This window comes from Lissotriton vulgaris, chromosome 6 (genome assembly GCF_964263255.1).
Source record: "Lissotriton vulgaris chromosome 6, aLisVul1.2, whole genome shotgun sequence".
Classification (NCBI taxonomy): domain Eukaryota; kingdom Metazoa; phylum Chordata; class Amphibia; order Caudata; family Salamandridae; genus Lissotriton; species Lissotriton vulgaris.
In genome coordinates this window covers 1,118,158,884-1,118,182,720 of record NC_141694.1, presented here as the reverse complement: position 1 = coordinate 1,118,182,720, position 23,837 = coordinate 1,118,158,884, and the positions used below count along the sequence as shown (strand labels likewise).

At 46.2% G+C, this 23,837-nt stretch overlaps 1 protein-coding gene across 1 annotated transcript in view; it reads left to right on the top strand.

Annotated features, from left to right (window-relative positions):
• LOC147708518 (kinesin-like protein KIF28) overlaps positions 1-23,837 on the top strand; it is a 685,351-nt gene that overhangs the window by 496,313 nt on the left and 165,201 nt on the right. The window contains exon 18 of the mRNA XM_086927203.1: positions 21,955-22,121. Coding sequence (XP_086783329.1) covers positions 21,955-22,121 — 167 coding nt within the window. The remainder of the gene's footprint in view (positions 1-21,954; positions 22,122-23,837) is intronic.

The following is a 23,837-nucleotide window of genomic DNA, read 5'->3' as shown; positions in this document are numbered from 1 at the left end:
TTGGAAATAGAGGGACCAGATGGCGAGCGTCATTTTGATACCAGGAGCATTATTGGTGAGTTTACTGACCACTATGAAGCTCTGTACACGACCTCTAGCTCCGAAGATCTAGATCTAGATCTAGATACGTACCTAGGGGACATAGCGCTCGGATGGCTCAGTGATGTGCATCAGGAGTTTATATGCACGCCCTTTGAATTAGATGAAATGCGTGAGGCCATAATGGGCCTCCAGTCGGGTAAGGCCACAGGGATGGATGGTATACCCGTTGAATTTGATAAAACTTATATAGAATTAATGGCCCCCATTCTACGTGAAGTGTATGAGGAATCGCTAGACTTGGGTTCGCTCCCGGCCTCTATGAGGGAGGCACTCATCATTTCTTTGCTAAAACCGGATAAGCCTGCTCATCTATGTGGGTCATATCAACCCCTTTCCCTTCTAAATTGCGATGCCAAGATCTTGGCCAAACTCATCGCCAATCGAGTAAGTCTATTGCTGGACCACCTGATATTACCAGATCAATCTGGATTCGTCCCTGGCAGATCCACCTCCCATAACCTGAGGACCCTCTTCACGTTGCTGCATAATGTGGGTCCTGAGCTACCGTTTGCAGCGGTTTTTTTGGACGCAACAAAAGCTTTTGATTCGCTCGAGTGACCATTCGTTTTTAGAATACTAAAACGCGTGGGCTCCCCCCTTTGTTTTTATCATGGATACGTCTGTTGTATCATCAGCCTGGTGCAAAGATACTGATCAATGGAAAGCTCTCACAAAAATGTTTGATCACCAGGGGCACGCGTCAGGAGTGCCCACTGTCCCTGCTCTTGTTTGCTCTCGCCACAGAACCTTTGGCGGCACGCCTACGACAACGCCACAATGATTTGACTCTTCGTTGCAACATGCGGCAGATATTAACATCCATGTATGCTGATGACATTACTTTGTATGTTCAGGACCCTCAGTGCAAATTAAACACTCTGCTGAGAGAATTTGTGACCTTTGGGCGTCTGTCTGATGTTCAGATTAATTGGAGTAAGTTCTGTTTCTTCCCGTTGACCGACGCGGTGACTCGTTTCCCTTTGGACTATCCATTGGAGTTATGTGATGGTTACTTGCGATACCTGGGCATCAAAATCACTAGGGACAAGGAGGAGCTCATGAGACTCCATTATGGAGTGGCAATATCACGTCTCACAGAATGGGTTGACCGCTGGATAACTCTCCCGCTTTCTATGGCAGGTAGAGCATCCTTGATTAAGATGGTAATTTTACCACAATTACTTTACTTTATCCTCAATATTCCTTATTTCCCTGGGAGACACTTCTTTACGTCCCTCCGATCAGAACTGAGCAGGCTGGTATGGGGCGGCAAACGTGCTAGATTGAAATGGTCAATACTCACTAGGCCTTATTCTGCGGCAGGGTTAGGCCTTCCTGATTTGGAACTTTATTACCTTAGCGCTCAAGCGCGCTATTTATACTTTTGGATTCGACAGCCCAAATACATGCCACAATTTGCGGCTGATCACAGGCTACTACACCCGGTTCCAATAGAGGGGGCGGTCTATATGCTCGTGAGCATACGCAGACTACAGTCAACGCCACTATCACGGCGTGGAAACAACTAACGATCCTGTTTGATCTCCCCTTGTTATATTCGCTGTTGCTCCCCCTAGCCTATCACCCAGACATGCCACTTTTACAGGAGGCTGTCTTCCATAAGATGCAGCCGCGCATGTCTGTAACTTGGGGACATCTCTACACTGATGGTACATTCAAGGAGTCGGATGAGATGTTTAGGAATACATACCATACTTCACTGGACAGTTTCCTGTATATCAGACTTAAACAAGGCATGAGGGCGCTGCATGCTGACTTTCCAGCTGAGCTCTCAGTGCTCCCTCCATTGCACGCAATGTTGAAACAATGCTCACCTAGACGACTGGTCTCACTGATTTATTGAATCACGCACACAAGACCCACGACAACAGACTCGCCGTCCCGGATTAAATGGGAGGCTGAACTAGGTACCGCCAGAACAGAAGAGCAGTGGGAATATTGTTGCTCACAAACTGAGCGTGTATCTGCTAGCAGTCGATTAAGGATATTACATTACAAATACTTGCATAGGTTATACTGCACTCCGGTTAGTATGCACAGACACCAGCTGCGAGATCACTGCGAAAGATGCCGCGCGCCGCAAGCTGATTTTCTGCACTTAGCCTGGGAATGTCTTCCCATATTTGAGTATTGGGGTCATGTTTTCACGGCCCTTCACCAAATAACCAATACACATATTGAGACCACGCCCCTAATCGCACTGCTAAGCTATGTCAAACAGGTCCCGATAGCACTCGCTTTGCTAATGGCCAAACGCCGCATAGCCTGCAAGTGGGGCAGGAGCAGAGCACCGAAATTTAAGGATTGGCTCGCCGACATGATTCACTGCCAGGAACAATCCGCGATTTATGCTGAGCTTCTACCTAGCAATTCTCGGCCCAGAGATATATGGGCGCCATTCGCAGCTTATTTACTGACTTGTGCTGAGGCAGACGACCAATCGAGTGCTAGTGCCTAGATAGCTGCATACCCTTCACATGTCATTGGACACATTGGGAGCCTTTCTTGCATGCACAGTACCACTTGGCTGATTTGAGTGTTCTGCTACACCCTGGTGGGATATATTGCATTGTCGAGGCTCCCGGACGCTCCTCTTTTTCTTCCTCCATGTTTATTTCTATGTATGCCTAAACATATTGTTTGATGGGGGTCACTGTGTGAAGACAAATTGATCACCACCTGCTGATTGTAACTTCCTAGCCTTGGGTTTGACAGGGTGCTTCTGTGTACAACGCACTTTTTCTTCTTTGTTTGGGTTTTATCATGCACATGTGTGATTCTCAACTGTTGTTTCCATTGAGACGGGGCCGGCCCTGAGCGGTTGTAGACGGCTTGCTGTGTCACCGAGCATTTATTGTTCTTTCTGAGCCTGATGACATGTATAACTATTGAGCACTGCCGGCCACGTGATTGGTTGTAGGCATGAAGCTGTGTAACCCTTTCACTCATCTAATCAAACTTTGTTAAAAAAAAAAAGTGATATCTAACCCTTCAAGCTCTTATCAGCAGGTAGGCAGACATATTCTGGAAAATTAGCATCTGCAGGGCAAATTCCTTCGAAAGTGCAGGATAAATGGTGTTCTTATTATACTTTAATGAGGCATCTACTAGGATTGTACCAAGCCTACTATGATTGTCACGCAATACATGTTAGATGCCGGGTTTCAAATCTTGCATGTGGTATCTTCCCATAGATGTGTCCCCACTCCCTTCCCCATCCATCCCCTTGCCGAATGGTATTGTCCCCTCACCCATTGTCCAAAGGGCATGCTGCTGTATTTAAAATGTTAATGCCAGAGGGTTCAATGTTGAGCTTTTTTAAGTGACCAGGGCTAAGAAGAAAGGGTAAAGACAGCTGTGGCTGGGGTGTTTCTTGGTGCAGTTAATAAAGACACCTCTACAATCATCAGCGTCTCCTGAGAGTTATCTTTGACTAGATTTCACGGCCTGGTTGCAAAATGAGTTAGAAAAGATTAAACTGCAGACTGAGGAAGAGAGAGCAGACATCGCTCTTTCTCTTGCAAATGCTTCAGAATGCAGCAGCTTGTGCATTCTTTGGCACAGCCCCAAACATGTAGTAGCTGTAATCGCTGCTTCTATATCCAGTGGGTTGATTCAATTCTCCCCTGCCAAGTCTTCGAGATCATTAAATGTGCTCCTATTGAACGTGGCATAACGCCGCAAATCTTTCTTTGGGTATTAGTCAAGAATATAAATACAGTGCAAAACACTAGACAAAATTGATGACATTTTATTCAATGTTGATATTTAATGTCCAGTAAAGCATCTGCAAAACCATCCTTCAATACTTTCCTTCATTGGATGAATAAATTGCCAATCCTCAACCTATGAGTGTTCTATAAACAAATCAAACAGTCCCTATCAGCTTTCAAAATTCATTAACCTTCTGTTTGTCAGTGCATTGAGATATTATTTTTACATAACCATTGCCATTGTATTAATCCAGTTAACCTGTCGAAGGAGGAGGTTACTTCCATTTAAACATGATTAATGCACTTGCTTCCAGCTTTGCAACATATGGCAAATATTTATTCTGGACTATGCCTGGTAATTTGTTACACAACCAACAAGCCTGACACTCTTTGAATATGAGAAGATCAACATTTTATTTAATTCCTTTAAAAGGGTACATCAATTTCTAAAAACATTAGAGTTGTGGGTGTGTGCAAAATGTGGTCACAATCAATGATACAGAAATTTCACATCCAGGGCATTCATCTGGAAAACTGGTTTAAAAAATATGAAATCTTTAGGTGTGCAATTTAATACTTATATACTATAAAGTTGCATTTGACACAAGTTAGCCCCACAAATTCATTTCTGAAGTAATAAACAGAAATATCACCAGTCTTTTACCAAAAGCTTGATACCCATCTCCACTCATTTAACAAAAGCCATTTAGGATCAACTACATTTGTCTTTGGGAATGGTGCTACTGGTAGAAAGTCTTCCATGAGGACGGAAATCATTATGCGTTAGGTGACCTGAGTTCCCAGCAGGTAAGGAAAATGGACAACGCCTTGAGGAACTCTTTTAAAGAATATCCTCCAACATGAACTCTAAACAGGAAATAAAAATAGTTGGGCGTGCTCTAGCCATGGACTGGACTTTTGGATCTTGATGGTACAAGACACTGAAAGTTAAAGATGAGATGTGTACTATGAAGAGTCACCTGACACATCAGAACAAAGAACAACTTGAACTCACCTTGCACTCTGTCACCCACTATGGAAAATAGATAGTCACATATGAACCAAAACACTTTTTCACAACCAATATTACTAAATAGCAGTGGTGGTCTTTTCCTGGCGGATTTCAGAGAGCTCATCCAGAAATGTTCCACAGAAATATTCTGAGAGTTGTCAGCTGCACTATTCCAGCCCGCGAATTGACTAGAAAAACATCAATTTGTGTGATTGATTCGGCAAGCATGAACAGTTTGATTTCTTTCTTAAAGAGCCGACTAGCACCCTGATGGGTAGCGGGGTTCTTAAATTCCAGCCCTTAGTTCTCCTGCAAGTATTGTATGACCATGTTCTAAGGCCAAAGGCAGGCCTGGCTCTCGTACTTGCAGTAAGAAGTCTGAAGACATTCTGGGTTTGAATATTCTACTGACATAGAGCCAGTTGGTAGCTGAGGGCCTACATGAGAGAAAGCCTCTAGTCAGACTAATGCTTTTATCATTCTCAAGGTGTCTCTTAGAAAGGCCTACATCAGAAAAGTCCCCTTATGGTTCAAATCATACAGACAGTCCAAAGCACAATAGATCGATACTATATCTAGCCTGAACCATCAGTGGCCATGGATTGTCTGGTCCTTCTCCACCTCCAATGTAATGGCCTGGAAGTGGGTGTGTATGCAGCAAACAAGATTCCAGATGAGACCAAAAAGTGGGCTGGGTGGGGGTTTCGTACATAGGGCCACCAATCCTAGGGATGTGTCTGGACACTGGACAGTATCTTGACATCGGTGAGTTCAAGTCTCTAAACCAGCAAATAACTGACAGTCTAAGTCTTACTTACAACTGCGTGAGTTCAATTTATTGTTAAAAGTCCCAAATCCACAGAGAATGTAGATTTTCCACAGCCTACTGAAAAGAAAATCTGGATTTTATTAAAGACACGGAGGCTAAGATTATGCAATCTCGGGGCGTGGCCAGCAGCACGCAGGACTAGACGTGGCTCCCGGGAGCTCCCGGCCCACGTCTAAATATCCGACTTAATTTTGCACCACCACTAGCGAAAAACCACCCACAGACTGTCGGGGAACGCCTGGAGGGGAACGAGCGGTCCAGAGTGCAAAAACTGAGCCTCCGGAGAGAGATAAGCCGAGCTCTACACAGCGTCCGTGGTGGAGAAGAGAACGCCAGGCAAGATGGCGGCTCGGTGTGAGGACTGTGGGCAGACGAAACATCTTGCCGGGCACATGAGACTGCATGGGAGGAGAGCGGCGCGAACAGACACTTAAGCCCGACAAGCCCAGAGTGCCACGAACACCCTTGTGCTCACCGGAACGCCTGACGGACAAGGACCCGAAGTAGGGTGGAGGCGCACTGGCGGAGACGTCTGCTCTGAGGGCGTGGGGTGCAGAGTGACCGGAGTCGGAGGGTGCCCCGTTTGACGACATCATAACCTGGGCATAAGAGGGGCCCGGGCCACAAACAGAGTGTACCGGGAGCATCGGATGACACCGGGGCACGGGACGCCCTTACACAAGATGGCGGCCGCCGCTCCCAACTGACGACTGGAGCGGAGCCCAGAGGAGCCAACGGCAAGAGAGAGTGGTTCCCTGCCCGCGCCGACTGCAGCGACGGCCCAGACGAGGTACATAGGGTGCGGCCAGAGCGGGAGAGACACAGAAGCCGAGAACCCAGAGGTAGCCGACCCTTACCAATATGGCGGCCGCGGCCTCTGCCGGTCGCTGTGAGTGAGCTGTGCGAGACCCGAGAAGAAGAACTACACGGCCAAGTGCACGGGAGCCGGCGACTCTAAAATACAACAAGGGGAGATTGTGGCAGACACCCCCCCCCCGCTCTCACCACCTGCGTGGACGTCAGGCCTCCCGGGTACCCGCGGACCAGCACACAGGGGTAAGCCCACGAACAGCACTGCATACCGCCATGCCCCTGCCAACACGCAAACCCTAGGGAGGCGAACTCTGACCACACTGGGGCAAAACTGCTAAAGCGGACCGCTAGAGCTGGGAGGGGAAGCCCTCTGACAACGCAGGAATTAAACAGTGAACGGTTGAAACCCTGAGGAGGGGGTGCTGGGACTACAGCAACAGCACGGGCCTGGTGGTGGGCTGAGACTGCGACCAACGGCAAGGAAGCCAGAGGCTCATAGGGGTCTCACTAGAAATACCACTACGTAGAGTGGGACCGACCCGTGTACATTTGAGAGAAGGCGCCGCAAACCGACTGGAGCAGTTACAAGGGGCGGCGGTACGGGCGGCGCAAGAGACCAGGAGGGGGCGCACAACCGGAATATACATTGCCAGATAGACGGGGAAGAAACGGAGTGCCAAGCCAATACACCACTCGGAAGAGTCATCCAGAGACGTTAACGGCGGGGCTAATCCGTAGCAGAGTCGGTAAAAGATATCTGACATAAGGCAGACAGCGCCCGGCTCAATTGGATCCCTGTGGGGCATAATACGAGGGGGCAGCCAAGATACTTCTGCCTACACCCTTCGATGCAGGGCACACCACTAAATCAGTGACGATGGGGAAGAAAGACCCCCCACCCAAGAATCCCAAACAAGGCACTCTGGACGTCTTCACGGCGCCAAAAACATCCAAAGACGACCCGGGCCCAGCAGCGGAGGGGGCCACCGACACGGACAGGCTACTTGCAGCGATCCAGGCATCTAGATCTGACATACAGGAATCCCGAGCAGCATTGGAGGTGAAAATTGGGGAAGTGGGCTCGGAGGTCACGCTCCTGCGCCAGGATTTCAAGAACCTCTCCGCCAGAGTGTCCGAGACTGAAACGCCATTGGTGAGGCCGAAGACTCGATAACGACAATCCGAAGAGACATGGCTGAGCTTCAGGCGTCCCACAGACAGCTACTCTGGAAGGTGGACGACGCAGAAAACAGGGCAAGACGTAACAACCTCCGATTCGTAGGCTTTAGAGAGGGAATCGAGGGGACCAATATGGCGACATTCCTGCACAAATGGCTCACGGACACCTTCCCAGGAGCCCGTTTCTCCTCATGCTTTGTGATCGAGAGAGCGCACAGGGCGCTCCTAGCGAAACCTCCGGAGGGCGCAAGACCCAGACCAGTAATCGTGCGCTTCCTGAATTTCGCTGACAGAGACTTAATATTACGAGAAGCGAGGAAGATGGGCGAAATCCGAGTGGAGAACACTAATATAATGATTTTTCCAGACTATAGCCAAGAAGTCCAGAAGCAGCGGCGCTCCTTCGACTCGGTGAAAGTCAAATTGAGATCATTGAACATTACGTACAGGTTGCTCTTCCCGGCAAAACTCAAAGTCATCTACAAAGATAAGGCGCACTTCTTTAATCACCCGGAGGAAGCATGGCAATGGCTGGAGGAGCAACCGATCCTTAATGGTCGAGAAACGGCAGGGAGAGAGGAACTGGTAAAGGCAGCACAAGAAAAGGCGCAGTGGGGCTCTCCAAAACAGCAGAGGAGGAAATCCAGGAGACTATACTCGAGATACACAGGAACCCCATACCAGTCACGCACATCGGCGGGATCCAGGAGAGGTAGATCTGAATCACCGGGGACGTCGAGAACGGCAAACATGTCGCCGAAGGGGTCCCGGGACCAGGCCTGTTCGGAGGGTGAAAGGGAACACATCAGGGACTCCGACGTGGATGACGAGGTGTGGGACAGTGACCAACGTTCCTTACACCCATTAGAAACAGAGATACGACAGTTGGAACAGGACATATCCGACAAGAACTGCAGCACAGTACCGACTACACAAGACTCACACTCGTGAACCTGGAAGAAGTGGACGATTGGATTGTCGGCCGGGAAACAGACATGACACGCAAGTGGCCACCACCCTTTTAGTTGTTGTTTCTTTTTCTTTTGTTAACCTTTTCTGTTTTCAGGAATAGTTTACTCATTAGTTTGACAGTTCTTCCGCCGCCTTAACACACGCTCAGGGAGTGGTATATACCATAGCCGGGATACAAACCCAGCTTGGGGGATACATCACAGGCTGATATAGGCGGATCTTGTGGGACATAGTTAAATAGCGGGGGGAGAGGGGGGGCGACAGACCGACTTCTACTGACAGCTTGACCCTTGATGAGGACGAGTCTGGAAGGGGAGAGAGGTGGGGTGGGGGGTGGGAGAGGGTGCAGAGGAGTTTCAACAAGTTGGGGAAGTTGGGGGGGTCGTTGGAAATGGGAGCACACAAAGGTACACAGTCAGATGCATGAGAATCAACATAGTCACACACAGCTACGGATCTCCAGAAGAGCTGCACAGTATGGCAGGTACACTGACGACCACGAACAGAATACACAGGGGATCTCCATTTTGACCTGGAATGTTAATGGTTTAGGGTCCAAAATAAAGATAGGATTAGTAAATTCATCCATCAAGAGGGTCGCCCCGGACCTTATTCTCCTGCAGGAAACGCACCTTAGGGAGGGAAAATGTACATTCATAGCGAGGGGGAGATACAAAGTCTTGACACACGCGGGCTACACGTCGGGCGCCAGGGGAGTCGCAATACTAATTAACAAAGCGCACCCCTTTAACGTAACACGCACATGGAGCGATCCACAAGGTACTTATGTGGGAATTCAGGGGACATGGAATAGACTAAGCATGACAGTTGTCTCAGTATATGCCCCGCCAAAACTCCAATCACGCACACTCAGAGAGGTGGCATCCATCCTACTGGAAACGGCAGACACGATGCAAATAGTGGGGGGGGACTTCAATGACGTAATGTCGGAAGAATTAGATCGCTCAGGAGCAACACGCAGAGGGGGGACACAAACAGCGCTGGCAAAATACATGGCAGAAATTGGACTCACTGACACGTGGAGATGGCGACACCCGACACAGGAGTCGTTCTCCTTTTATTCAGGGGCACATAAAGCCTTCTCCAGGTTAGACTACATTTTTGTGGCAAGGCAATACCTGTCGGAGGGAGATGAGTTCACGTACAAAGCAAGGGGAATATCGGATCACTCACCCCTATATGCGAAATTAGGGAAAAACACGGAAAGGCGAGAGACGGAATGGCGCTTGGCAGCATGGGACATTCAAACCTCAGAGATAATACGAGGACTGAGGGCAGACATAAAAGTGTACGTAGCGGAGAACGAGGGTTCAGTAGACTCCAGGGTCACCTTCTGGGAGGCCATGAAACCTGTGTTGAGAGACAGAATTAAAGGGAGACTGAGAGACGAGCGAAACAAACAACACAGGGAGGCAACAGCGTTAGAAATTGAAATCCTGAATCTAGAAAGGGACTACCATATAAACAAAGGGGAAGGTTTACTGAGGCAGTTGCACGACAAACAAAGGGAGTATAGAGAACTGGTCTCTAATGAGGCAAAGACGCAATCGCTAGCAATGGTACACCGCCTATATGATGTAGGTGACAAGTCAGGCAAGCTTCTCGTATGGCTTAGCAGGAAAGAACGAGCAGCACGGTGGGTGGAAAAAATCAGGAGGGATGAGGGAGGCCTGGAAACTACCGACAAGGGCATAGCGGAGGCTTTTGCATTGCACTATGAGAACTTCTATAGAGGAAGAGACCTCGGGACAGTGGACGAGGCCATACAATATATGGAAAATGTGGATATCCCATTCCTAGATGTAGAACTCAGCGCCCCACTAGAGGCGGGAATCACACTGGACGAGATAACTGTGGCCATTAATAAATTAAAAACGGGGAAAACACCAGGACCCAACGGGTTCTCAGCAGAATTCTTTAAAAAAACAGCCGACTTGCTGACACGTCACCTCTTGGCTCTATATGTCGAAGCCTACGAGACGGGGAGACTCCCACGAGATCTAGCATTGGCAACCATAGTGCCGATATACAAACAGGGCGAGCCGGAGGAGGAATGTGCCTCGTGCTAGCTACGATTCTAGCGGCGCGCCTAAGGACAGTCATTCCAGACCTTATACACACAGACCAATCCGGGTTTTTGCCGGATAGAGCGACAAAGCTCAACCTCCGACGGACACACAACTGGCTCCAAGAAGTAAAAGATAGGACGGAGCCGCACTGGTTCATGTCCTTGGACGCTGAAAAAGCGTTCGACGCAGTACACTGGCCCTTTCTCATGGCGGTATTGCGTCGGTTTGGTTTTGGCCCACACTTTCAGAACTGGATAAGGCTGCTGTACACTACGCCGAAGGCACGTGTACGAGTGAATGGATGCTTATCGCGCGAATTCCAAGTAGAGAGAGGCACCAGACAAGGATGCCTGCTGTCACCTCTACTCTTCACACTCACAATAGAAATATTGGCAGCCAAAATTCGACAAAACCCGGAGATCCATGGCTTCACGTGGAATGAGTTAGGGGGTACCCAGGAAAAAATTTCATTATATGCCGACGATGTATTGTTATATGTTACGAACCCAGAGGTCTCAGTAGGGACGTTGTTCAGAGAGTTAGAGGGCTTTGGGGCAATGGCGGGCCACACCATCAACTGGCATAAATCAGTCCTGTACACGCCGCGGGGAGCAGTGCAGGGAGTAGCTCTACCGGACCGCCTACTCACCACGTCGGAGGGGTTCCAGTACCTTGGGATTTATATCACCCTGGACAAGAAGCTCTCATTCCAGAAAAATGTGGAACGAATAATGAAAGAGGCAGTAGAAGACATGACGAGATGGAGACAGTTACCGCTTACCCTACTGGGAAGGGCGGCGATGTATAAAATGATTACCCTACCCAAATTCCTCTACGCACTTCAAAATGAGTACTATCCGCTCCCGACTAACACTATCACCAGAATCCACGCAGACATGCGATCATTCCTATGGTTAGGCAAACAACCACGCATCGCACTCCAGACACTCCAACGACACCAATATAGTGGAGGGATTTCATTGCCGAACCTGGAGGCATACTACTGGGCGGAACACCTGACCCCCATAAATGACTGGTTACATGCACCAGCGGACCACCCGACGTATGCACTGGAAAGGCATAAATTGTCCACACACAATGTACTTCACTATCTGTATGGGGGGAAGGCAGGGAGAACGCTCTTGCCCGCTACTATGATTACGATACGAGCATGGACACGGGCCACGAGATCCACGGGGTGGGAGGAGAGACCAACACGTCAGACACCACTATGGCACTGCAAATGGTTCACGGAATTTCAAAAACTAAAAGGCTTCCAAAGGTGGGATGACATAGGGATATCTACTATTGGGGATGTGATAAGGAAACGTGAGCTGAAGACATTCGCGATGCTACAGGCGGAGTTTGGATTACACCGCACACAACAATACAAACACTTGCAGCTAGTACATGCCTGGAAAGCACAGAAGATATCACTACAGGATATACCGGAATATTCACCTCTAGAAGGGAGACTCCTACAGGAACAAATGGTACACCAGGCAGTATCCCTCACATACAAAACACTCACAAATAATATGTTGGGTAATCTGGCGAAACTCAGAGGTGTATGGGAGGCGGAAGTGGGGGAATTAGAAGACTTAGACTAGGAGCTGATACTGATGCACCCCCGAGAAGTGGTCATTAAGTCACGGCTGAGGCTGATACAATTAAATGTGCTACACAGGACATATTTTGATAGGAGGCGTCTCCTCAAAATGGGTAGGATAACAGACGCCACATGTCTTCGATGCAGATCCGAACAGGGGGATTTCTACCACACTATCTGGTCATGTGAAAAAATACAAATATATTGGTCTCACATCTTCACTGAATTGGGGGAGGTACTGGGAATAGAGCTAACACTGGACCCGAAACTGGCGCTACTAGGAATGGTGACTGAAGTAGATCTGCCACGCCCGCATATCATTTTCCTGGTGCTGGCACTAGTAGTGGCGAAAAGGAACATTGCGAAATACTGGGGGGTGGCTGAGAGGCCGGAAATAGAGGAGTGGAGGAGAGGGCTAGACCTCTATATGGCAGCAGAACGAGTGACGTACAAAGCTAGAGGATGTCCCAAGAAATTTCGAAAGGTATGGAATAAATGGAGACAATACCATGGCCTAGAAGTGGGGCAATAGAAGGTGACTGTAGTAGGAATGATGATTCAGAGACGTAGGAAGCTTCTTATGTTCAAGTTTATTCCGCTCAAGAGCAGCACAGCGACAGGCTAAAAGTAAAGCATCCAACTGACAAAACTCTCAGCATTCTACTCGAGCCTCGGAACTCCCAACACTCAGGGTTCCAACAACCAGTGCCCGGAGGGCACAACACAGAATACTACATTATCCTCATTTCTGCAAACAAAAAGAAGAGAAGCAAAGAGTTAAGAGACAGACAGGAAGAAACAAAGAAGTAAAGGAAAAGCAAGAAGTAAGGGAAAAGGAAGTACAAGAGAAGAAAGGAAACCAGACAAAACACGAAACAGGGGAAGCACCTCACATAGCAGGGTGAGGAAAAACAGAACTATCTGAACCTGACAGGAATCCTGGGTACTCTTAAACTCCTGCGAAGTGTGGGCGACAGATCTTCATTACAACATATGTTGCCAGAATTGGTGGATTCAGGGGAGGCAATTTTAACTTTGACAACCTTACAGACATTCCACCAATGGTTGTTGTTAACTTGCACAGCATTGCCACAAACCTTGTTGACAACAAACGGTTCAGAGAATTTACTCCTGCCTTTGGTGACATGAGCAGGATTCTTAATGCGAACGACATCACCAACACAGATACCATCAGACACCACTTTTTTCCTCTCATCAAAATGGCTCTTCTGCCTAGCCTGTGCTTTGTTAACATTTTCTCTCACAAGACCATCAATGCCATCTATGACATTCATCTTGACCCACTTGGACATCCAACCAGGACAAATCTTAGTCGACGGTTTCCTCCCCCTTAGAAGTTCAAAAGGGGAGAAACCAGTGGAAGAATGTGCGGTCGTACGGTAAAACCATAGCATGGAGCGAACAGCGTTTTCCAACACACACTTACTGGCAAAGGCCCATTGCACACAGTTATTCAACACACGGTTCATTCTCTCGACAAGTCCATTGGACTGGGGATGGTACAAAGAACTCTTCTTGTGAGAGACACCACTCTGGGTAAGAAAAGACTCGAAATCAGAACTAACGAACTGTACCCCATTGTCGGTCATGATACACGAAGGAAATCCCTCTCTAAGAAAGATATCTTTCAGGAACAAAATGACATTAGCGGAGGAGGGCTCATTGATGAACCGAACCTCAGGCCACTTGGAATAATAATCAATGGCCACGATAGCATATCTTGAGGTGGGTGGTAAGAGGTTAAAGGGTCCCACCAGGTCAACTCCAATCTTTTCCCAAGCTCTTTCTGGAAGTTGAACCGGCACCAGGGGGGGCGTCCTCACTTTTAGACATTTGTCTGAATTGTTGCATATAACACAACCATCAATCATTGAATCAACACACGCATCCATTTGTGGCCACCAAAAAACATCTCGCAACCTGCGTTTGGTGAAGGTTTTCCCTAAGTGACCTTCATGTGCACCATCCATAAGACGTTCCCTCAAACTCTCCGGAGGAACAAGTCTACCACATCGCAAAAGAATACCATCCTCTACGGTGAGTTCTTCAGCAACTTTAACATACGTCTAAAAAGGTCCAGAGACATACTTCTCCCTCGGCCAACCAGACTTCAAAAATTCAATGACACGAGCAAGGATGACATCCTTTGCCAATTCTCCCCTCCACTCAGTTTCATTCACAGCACACATGCCTTCTAAGTCTAATGCCGCAACAAAACAATCCTCCTGATCATCTTCCCTCTCAACCTCGGAGTCATCACCAGAGATAGGAAAGCGTGAGAAATAGTCTGCCCTGACATTTTTTGCTCCAGGCAAATAGGTTATGTCAAAATCATACTGTAGAAGCTTGGTCGACAACCTTGCAATTCTAGGGGTGTGCTCTTTAATTTTTTCACCAGACAAGATTGAGACCAAAGGACTGTGATCTGTGCGTATAGTGAAATGACTGCCCCAGAGAAAGGAATTGAATTTCCTGACTGCCCACCAGCAGGCCAATAACTCTTTCTCGATGACCGAGAAATTCATCTCTGCACCACGCAAAACTCTTGACGCATAAGCTATGGTGTTATCAACCTGACCATCCTTCTGGGTGAGCACAGCCCCTAGACCAAACCCGCTAGCGTCAACAGTCACCACACATTCCTTATTTGGGTCAAAAGCTCTGAGAACACTATCACTCACAAGCTGAGACTTGATCCAGCGAAAAATCTCATCACAATTCTCATTCCACACAAAAGGTACATTTTTCTTGAGCATGTTGGTTAAAGGTTGAATTTTTGACGCGTAACCCTTGATGAATCTAGAGTAGAATTCACTCAACCCTATAAAGGATTTCAAACCAGGTTTATCCAGGGGAGGAGAGGCATCGACAATGGCTTTTACTAACCCTGGACGTGGTTCAACCCCCTTGTGAGAAACTACATGCCCAAGAAATTCCATTTTCTCTTTGAGGAAAACACATTTCTCCCTTTTTAGAACGACGCCTTTACTTTGCATAATGCCTAACACCTGACTCAAAGAAACATCATGTTCCGCTTTGTTCTGCCCAAAAATTAAGACATCGTCTTGAAAAACGATCACTCCGGGAGTGTCCTTGAACATCTGACTCATTAACCTCTGAAAAACTGCTGCCGCAGAGGCAAGACCAAAGGGCATTCTACAGTATTGGAAGCTGCCAAAAGGCGAAACGAAAGCAGTTAAGTGCCTAGAGGACTCACTCAACACCACCTGGTGGTAAGCTGATGCTAGATCAAACTTTGTGAACCACCTAGCGCCCCTGGTTTGAGACAATAAATCGGTGATCTTTGGCAAGGGGTGCGAGTCGACCCAGATGTTTCTGTTAAGGCTGCGTAAGTCGACACAGACACGTAAATCTCCATTCCTTTTCCTTGCGACAACAAGGGGAGACAACCACAACGATGACTCGATGGGTTCGATAATGCCCTTTTTACACAAATCCATGAGCTCCTCTTCAAGACTATCCCTGACACTAAAAGGGACACCCCTTACCTTATGCTTGACTGGAATGGCCCCTTCCTTAACTCTGATTTCGTGTTCGAAACCCCTAATCGTTCCTAGACCTTTGCTGAAAACAGAAGGAAACTTAATGGCCAAACCCACCACATAGTCATCAGTTTCTACAACTGCCAAACTCTCTGAAATTAAAACATCCTCTTCCATCCCAACCTGTTCTCTTGCTCCGGGTCTTAATATTAACCGAAACAAACCACCATGGAACCAACCCAAAATGTTAAGACCCTTGCAAGCCACGTATATTTTACCAAAAATTTTCCTCCCCCTGAACTGAATGATATCCTCAAAATACCCATCCAAAGCTATTCTGCGCCCCTCAAAGGACAGAGGAGCTCTGTCTGGAGGTTCTAGTTTTCTTCCTGGCCAAGTCTCATTAAACAGTTCTTGGGTGATCATGGTGACCTTAGCTCCTGAGTCTACTAATAAAGAAATGATTTTATCACCCACACCAAAATTTTCATATGGATCAACACAATCCGCAGGGTCACCAACAATGACTCCATCATCACGCACAGCTATGACCATGTCTTTGTCGACTTTGGTAGGCACATCAACAGAATTCTCCCCCTCACGAACCACAACAACCATATCTCTAAGATCATCCTGAATGGTACTAATGTGATCTTCCCCCCTGCTGGTGTAGTCATTGCATTCTGCAACACATCCTACACCAGTAGTATTAACCTGACTCTGAGACTTATTGCCCAAACTCGTATTCCCCTGCTTAGGATTTTGGCAAATTTTGGCAAAATGACCAAATTTCCCACAAGTGCGGCAAGTAGCACTCCTAGCCGGACAGAACTTGTTGTCCTTGTTGTGAGAGGGATTCCCACATCTATAACAAATGTCGCGTCTAGGAAACAGATTCCTATCGTTGCGTTGTGGATAAGAAGAAAAGTTCCTCTCAAAAGGTTGTTGACTTGGACCAGTTCTGGTTTCTCTGTTCTCCTTGGACCTCACAATGGAGACTGTCTCTTCGTTCTTTTTTTCAAGCTCTTTAACCTCTTTCTTAGATAGTTCAATACTCTTGGCTGTGCGGATTATTTCTTCCAGAGTAGGATTCCCTAACGTGAGCAACTTCTGTTGAATCGACTTGTCAGTGCACTTACAGATGTACTGATCCCTTATCAATTGTTCTCTGAATCCTTCAAACTCACACTCTGCACTCAATTGTCTCAGAACGGAAACATAGGTTTCCACATCTTCGCCTGGGAGTTGGTCCCTTTTGAAAAACTTATGTCTGATGACAACGAGACTTGGTTTCACGTCAAACCTCAACTCTAATTTCATTCTTGTCTCGACATACTCATCGATGTCATCTTCGTTGTTTCTTTGAATAGGGGGTAGGTGTTTAAAGATTTCCCTGCCCTCGAAACCCAAAGAATGCAAAAGGAGACACTTCTTCCTTTCTGCGCGGTATCTAGACGCGCCTATTGCACCTAGATAGGTTTCGAAGGCGTCGAACCACTTCCTCCAAATTATTGGTGGATTCCCTGGTGTCTCCAGGAAGGGTGGTGGAGGCGAAACTGACTGCATTGCAAGAAAAAGTAGACTGAAAGAAAATAAGAGAAGACAACAGGTCTTGTGATGTCGCTGTGCCGATTGAGGAGTAGGGTATTCCAAAGAACGTGCTGTGAACTGACTAGAAAGATTGCATAATCGAGTCCAGAAGTGAATGGTAAATACTCGTATGGCTTTTATTTTATATTGTTTTTTTTTACCAACTCACTGTTAAATGACATTAGAGCGTTATGAAGGAGAGCGCTTTTACTTTCTTTGTCCTTTGAAAGTTCTTTGCCCCACAGCGTGTAGCACACAACAGTAGATGCCTTTTTACTAGTTTACCGGTGTAGAAAATGTACTTTGCCCACAGCGCGTAGAGCGCAACAGCGTAGAACAGGATTTGGAAGTCTCTTCGTGATTTGCCAACCACGTAAGTTTCCTTGACTAAAATGGCCGCTGCGTGCGTGGGACCGCGTTGCCAACCACGGACGTCACAGTCAAAATGGCCGCCGGATGGAAATCAGCGTGCCTAACGCTGCCAACCACACGCTACACCCAGCGCCAACCACGACAGTTGCGCAGCCGCTCTCAGCCCCCAACTTGACGCGCTGTGACAAGGAAAACAGCACACTTATCTTGGGTTGAACTTTGTCGTGCGCTCCACTCAGGCTCCTTCTTCTTCTGTGGGACATGTGCTACAGGCAAAACGCGACTCCTCCTCCTCGCCGGTGCCGAGATACACCGACCTTCACTCCCGATTCAGCACATTCACGAGGTGAGACAGCAGGTTCGTTTTGTGCTCTTGAGCATCGTCGCCATCAATTCTGTAGTAGGAATGATGATTCAGAGACGTAGGAAGCTTCTTATGTTCAAGTTTATTCCGCTCAAGAGCAGCACAGCGACAGGCTAAAAGTAAAGCATCCAACTGACAAAACTCTCAGCATTCTACTCGAGCCTCGGAACTCCCAACACTCAGGGTTCCAACAACCAGTGCCCGGAGGGCACAACACAGAATACTACAGTGACCCATAGGAGGATAGACGGCGGAGCCGGAAGTAGGAGACCACCTGGTAGCGATCAGTGCCTGAAAGAAGACTGGGACACTGAGAATCCGGAGACACCAAACATATGAGGTGCTATACAGAGACATGGGTGGGGAGACAAGCAACAATATATTATGCACGAGGGGAACTGATGGATAAGTGACACATAGGTTCGGTGGACATGTGATCTGACTGTCACCCCTTTGAGGGGGTAAAGCTACTAGTTTGTAGTTATGTATGGGTGGGAGGGGGGGGGAGTTGTTGGAGGAAAACAAAAGCAGGATTGGGGGGTCACATGAAGAGCTCGTAAGCCTTGGAATAATTATACTCTAATTGACGAGAAAGGTGTCGCCGCCCGGCCCCAGGGATGTGGGCGTGAAGGCTGTGGAATGGAGTCATAATGTAAGTTTGACATGCTAATGAGAGCTTGATACACCTGTATTCTTTTTCTACCTGCACAAAAATAAAGTTTTTAAAAAAAAAAGATTATGCAATCTCCTTTTATTGCTAGCTCACACAGCATCAACAATTAGAAAGAATTTAGAACATTGAGAACATTCTGAACATCTATGTAATCCAGCACCGAGCAGCCATTTTACTTCTTTTATTGGCTCTGCAAACGAAATAAACTTTAATCCAAAGAAATTCCTGTTGAATACATCCAGGAGAGGAAAGAATCAATCCATGGTCAAAATTGTCACTATGAAAGAAAGAATAGGTAAGAGATTAGTTTACCCGGGCTGGTATAAGTGGTGGGATAATCTTAGCCTCCTTGTCTTTAATAAAATCCAGATTTTCTTTTCAGTAGGCTGTGTAAAATCTACATTTTATGGCATGACACGGAGGCCAATATTATGCAAGTTTAAAGTGCATTCAATACATTGTCAATCACATTAGACATAGGTTTAAAATAGCAACTCTGGAACATGCCCTCGTTAGACCAGTCGGCTGCCCTTAAGATTTCTTGTAAGCTCCCTCCCAAGGTGAAAGCTTTGGAGGCCGAGGCACCTCTAAGTGAATGAGCCAAATACAGAGGTATCCACACCTCCTTCAGCCATAACATCTTTCACCTATCTAGCTAAAGTAGGGGGAGAAACGGCTTTGTGAGGACTTCTATGAGATATATTAAGTTGCACCACGTCGTTCCTAAAATTAAGGGTCCTTCTTTCATATTCTTTCAAACATTGGACCACGCATAATCTAGGATTACCATGAAGGTAGGGGTAAAAAATGGTGGAGGAAAGAGTCCTAGTCCTTCTTTTAATATGGAAACAAACTCCTTCGGGCTGATAGACCCTACTGTTGATGTCCAGAGCTCTAATATCAGACGTACGTCTAAAGGAAACAAGGCATAGAAGGGTTGTGAGTTTATAAGAGAGTCTTTTGAGTGACAAATGACGATTATCACCCCATTTGTCACCATCCCAAAGGGAGGTGTATTTGGGGATCGGGGGTTTAAGGACCCTAATGCTTCTCATAATTTTCCTCGTGAAGGTGCTCTGACCTACAGGAAGTCTGTCTATTAAGGAGTGATCAGCAGAAATAGCTGACCTGTAGATGTTAACTGTCCCATAGGATAATCCAGAATCAAATAATTCCATAAAGTAATTTACTACATGGACTACATCAGTTGAAACGGGATTGATAGCCCGTTGAAAACACCAGCAAATCGATTTACTCCATGCCAGTCTATAAGCTTTTCTTGCGCCATAAGCCCATGACTCAGATATGAGTCTGAAAGCATTTGGCGAAAGACCAGGGATTTCCCAGTGTCTCTGGAAATCTTCCAAGCCAACAGTGTGAGGGAGCCTTCTTCTATTAGAGGATGTATTTCTCATTGAGGGCCCAAGACCGTGGTCTTGAATTGGGGGGTTAATAGGGGGAAGTCTATTGACATTTCTAAAATTACAGAGAACTATGCCTGGGATCTCCAAAGCGGGGTGACCACTACTTCTGTTTCTCTGAATCTCCGAGTATGTAAGAGGAATCTGGGCAGCATGACAAATGGCGGGAAGGCATATGGCCTCAGACCTCTCCAATTCTGTAGGAAGGTGTCGACGCCAGCAGCTTGAGGGTCCGGCTACCAGCTGAAAAAGTGAGTCAGTTGGGTATTCAGCCTGTCTGCAAATAGATCCATCTCGAAGGGACACCAAAGGCGATTGATGTTGTAGAGGAATATTTCCCTGTCCAATTTCCAATTGCTGGAATCCCTGAAAATTCTGGAGAACCAGTTCAATTTATTGTTAAAAGTCCCAAATCCACAGAGAATCAGTATTTGCAGGATTTTCTGACCACAAATTCCATTAAATACTTTATGAAATCTATCAAGTTTCAAAATTGCCCTCATTATTCTAGAAAAAGGGCAGAAAAATTGATGTTCCAAAGTGAGTGTTCTTTGGGAGTGTGGTGGCTCAATCACACCTGGCCCGTTCTTCCCACCCCCAGTTTTTCTTGGTGCAGGCACATCAGACAGATTTGATCATTGGAAAAACAGGCTGGTAAATTTGCTTTAAGCTTGGGTTGCAATAGCAGACACGACTCAGCCCACGTTCTCACGCTACCATGTTCCACAGCAAAGGGGGGCGTACAATTCTTCACCTACCATGAAATTTCTTAATCTTCCCTTATCTAACTTCCCATCCCTTTTCCTCACACAAGCCCCAGAGGGCACAAATGTATTGCCTGATCAGATTGGGTGCTAATGCGTACCTTAAACCTCTCAGAATACAGTTTTCACTGGTGAATTCTGCCTGATAATTCTACATCTACACAGTTTTTCCCTAGTCCAGAGGCTTCAACTTGTAGTTGCATGGTACTGGTGGGTACTACCACCCAGTGCCGATAATTGTGGTGCGAAGTTTGCATCCAGCCAGTGCCGCGTGACTCGTAATCGAATCCTTGTAAAGTTGCGTGTATTCACACAAACATTCACAAACATTCCCAATTACTTTTCCAGATTATTCACATATCTAAATTTAGTCTTGTAAAAACGTTGAGGAATATTCAAATGTGCACATGTAGATTTCTGTAATACCCATTCAGCCAATTGTCTCTACAGCAGACAATCACAAGAGAAAGTGTAGATGAATGCGTGTACATCTGAAAATATCCTGTAGATTTCCGAGTCGGATTCCCAGGGATTTTGTGCACTGATCATACCTAGGATGGGCCTGGCCTTCCTAGTCTGCGCTCCTTTATAAATATCTGTTCATTTTATTACAGATGGCTCATTTGTGGTGGTGTGGTGAGATCACTCTCAGGCTAGCGCAAAAGCGACTGATATCATATTTAATTTAAAGTATTTCCGACCTGCTAATGATTCATTATTTTGTAAAATAAATTTACATTACTGATTATTCTTGAGTCATTTGTGTCTCATTATTGAGGAAAATATAAGTTTTCATGACCGTGGTAAGCATATACTTTCGGACAAGCTCTGCATGCTCCAGTGTTTTACATTACAGTAGCCTTAGAGTTCTTGCAAAAAATATAATTTGCCTTTTCCCTCCTTTAGCTACAGAGTGTATGATCTGCCGTGCACTGTTAATACCAAGCCTGCCTGGAAAAATATAAACCCCAGGGTCGAAGATAAGCTTCAATTTACAGCGCCGAATGCATCCCACGAGTTTCTGAATTACCTGCAGAAGAATGCTCTGGTGGTTGATCTGTGGGGGCTGCAAGGTATTCTCCAGTAATATGTCTCTGTGGTTTATGTGTTAATGTGTACTCTTCAAATCAGTTATGATCATATAAGCTTGAATTAACCTTAACCACTAGGAATTCATCCAGGTAGCATTCCAGCCAATCAGTTTAGCAGGTGGGAGCTCTTCGACTGAAGCGCAGAACCCCCTCACACCCATCTCAGTGCCTTGAGACCCTCACGGGTGAGTAGTTGCGCTTTATAAGAATCTTGATTGACTGATTATAAATGGGAAACCATGACGTGTTGTCTGTATCCTCAAAAGAGCATTCCAGCCCAACATTCTAGGCAAAATTCCCTCTGAATGAGTATGGTTCCTTGCATTAATATTCAGAGGAGATGTGGCCTATCAGTACAGGCATCACTGTCTCTTTTTGGTGCAGGAACAAAATTGACCACCTACATACATATTCCTTGTTTGTAATGGCACTGATTAGTTAAAAGCAGTGGAATTAAATGGTTCATACTGATTCAGTCTTTTCACCATCCCAAGACAGAGCAGGCTACGTGGTTGCAAAAGACCTATTGTGGGCTTACCTCCCACCTATTGATTAGCATTGATAGGCTTTATTATCACTCTAATTTGCTCGCTTCTTATGCAGTGTCTTTCTTGGCCCACCTGGTGCTGCCCCTTCCCTGGAACCTTGCCTCATTACCATCCTCTTGGCTGGCTGACTTGTGTTCTTCCATTGCTCACTTTCTGTGAACAACTTTTTTCTTTTTGGTTAAGCACCTTCAGAATGCATGTGTTTTCCAGCTCTCTTCCTCTAGTGTGTCTCTCCCCTCTCGCATATCAAATACCCTTACCCCACTCTGTTTGCTCTCGCCTTCCTGGCTGCCCAATCTCTCTCATGTACTCCTACACCGCCCCCACGCTTTGTGTTGCTTCTTGCCGTATGAATTTCCCCCAATCCCCAAGTTGGAGTCTTGTTAGTGTGCTTCTTCCCCCGCCGAATGTGTTTCTCTCTCAATTGTGCTACCCCTACCTGTTCCACTATTGCACATTCACTGTTCTTTTTAAAAAATACATATATTTTTTGATGGACCAGGCAGAAGATTCATGCCTGCCCTCCACAAAAGAGCTTTTGTGCACTTGACGTGTTTTATTGACCAATTTAGGGTGCACCCATCATCTTAGATAAGGAAATAAAAGATAAAAGAAAAGAGCGCCTGTGTCATTCTGTAGGTGTGCGCATGCTGGTGACGCATGTGCGTGCTTAAAAAATGATGTGAACCCCAACAGCAGTAGCATCATTGCACTTTTTTTGCTCGTTCTTTTTTGTTCAGTTAAATCATTTTTATTGAGGATAAATAGCACAAGAATACAAAAAGAACAAACAATTGGTTCCTATAAAATAAGAAGTATACATGCATGTAAAGCAAAACAACATCATAATAAGTGGTAGTAAACAAATTATATAAACCTTAAACTGCTAAATTCTAAATATACTACTATGAAGCATAATTATACAAAAAGAATAGAACTGTAAGAGAAAAACATTTGAAATAGCGCAGAAAGAACCTACGTGAAATAATAAAAGATAAGCATAGTCAGATAGAAAAAAGTTTTATATAAAAGAAAGAAAAAAGAAGAGAAGAAAAAAGGAAAAGGAGAGAGAGAGAGAAGAGAAAATAAAAATAAAATATAAATAGTACAAAAGGAAAAATTTGAAAGAAGGAGAATCCGAAGATAGAAA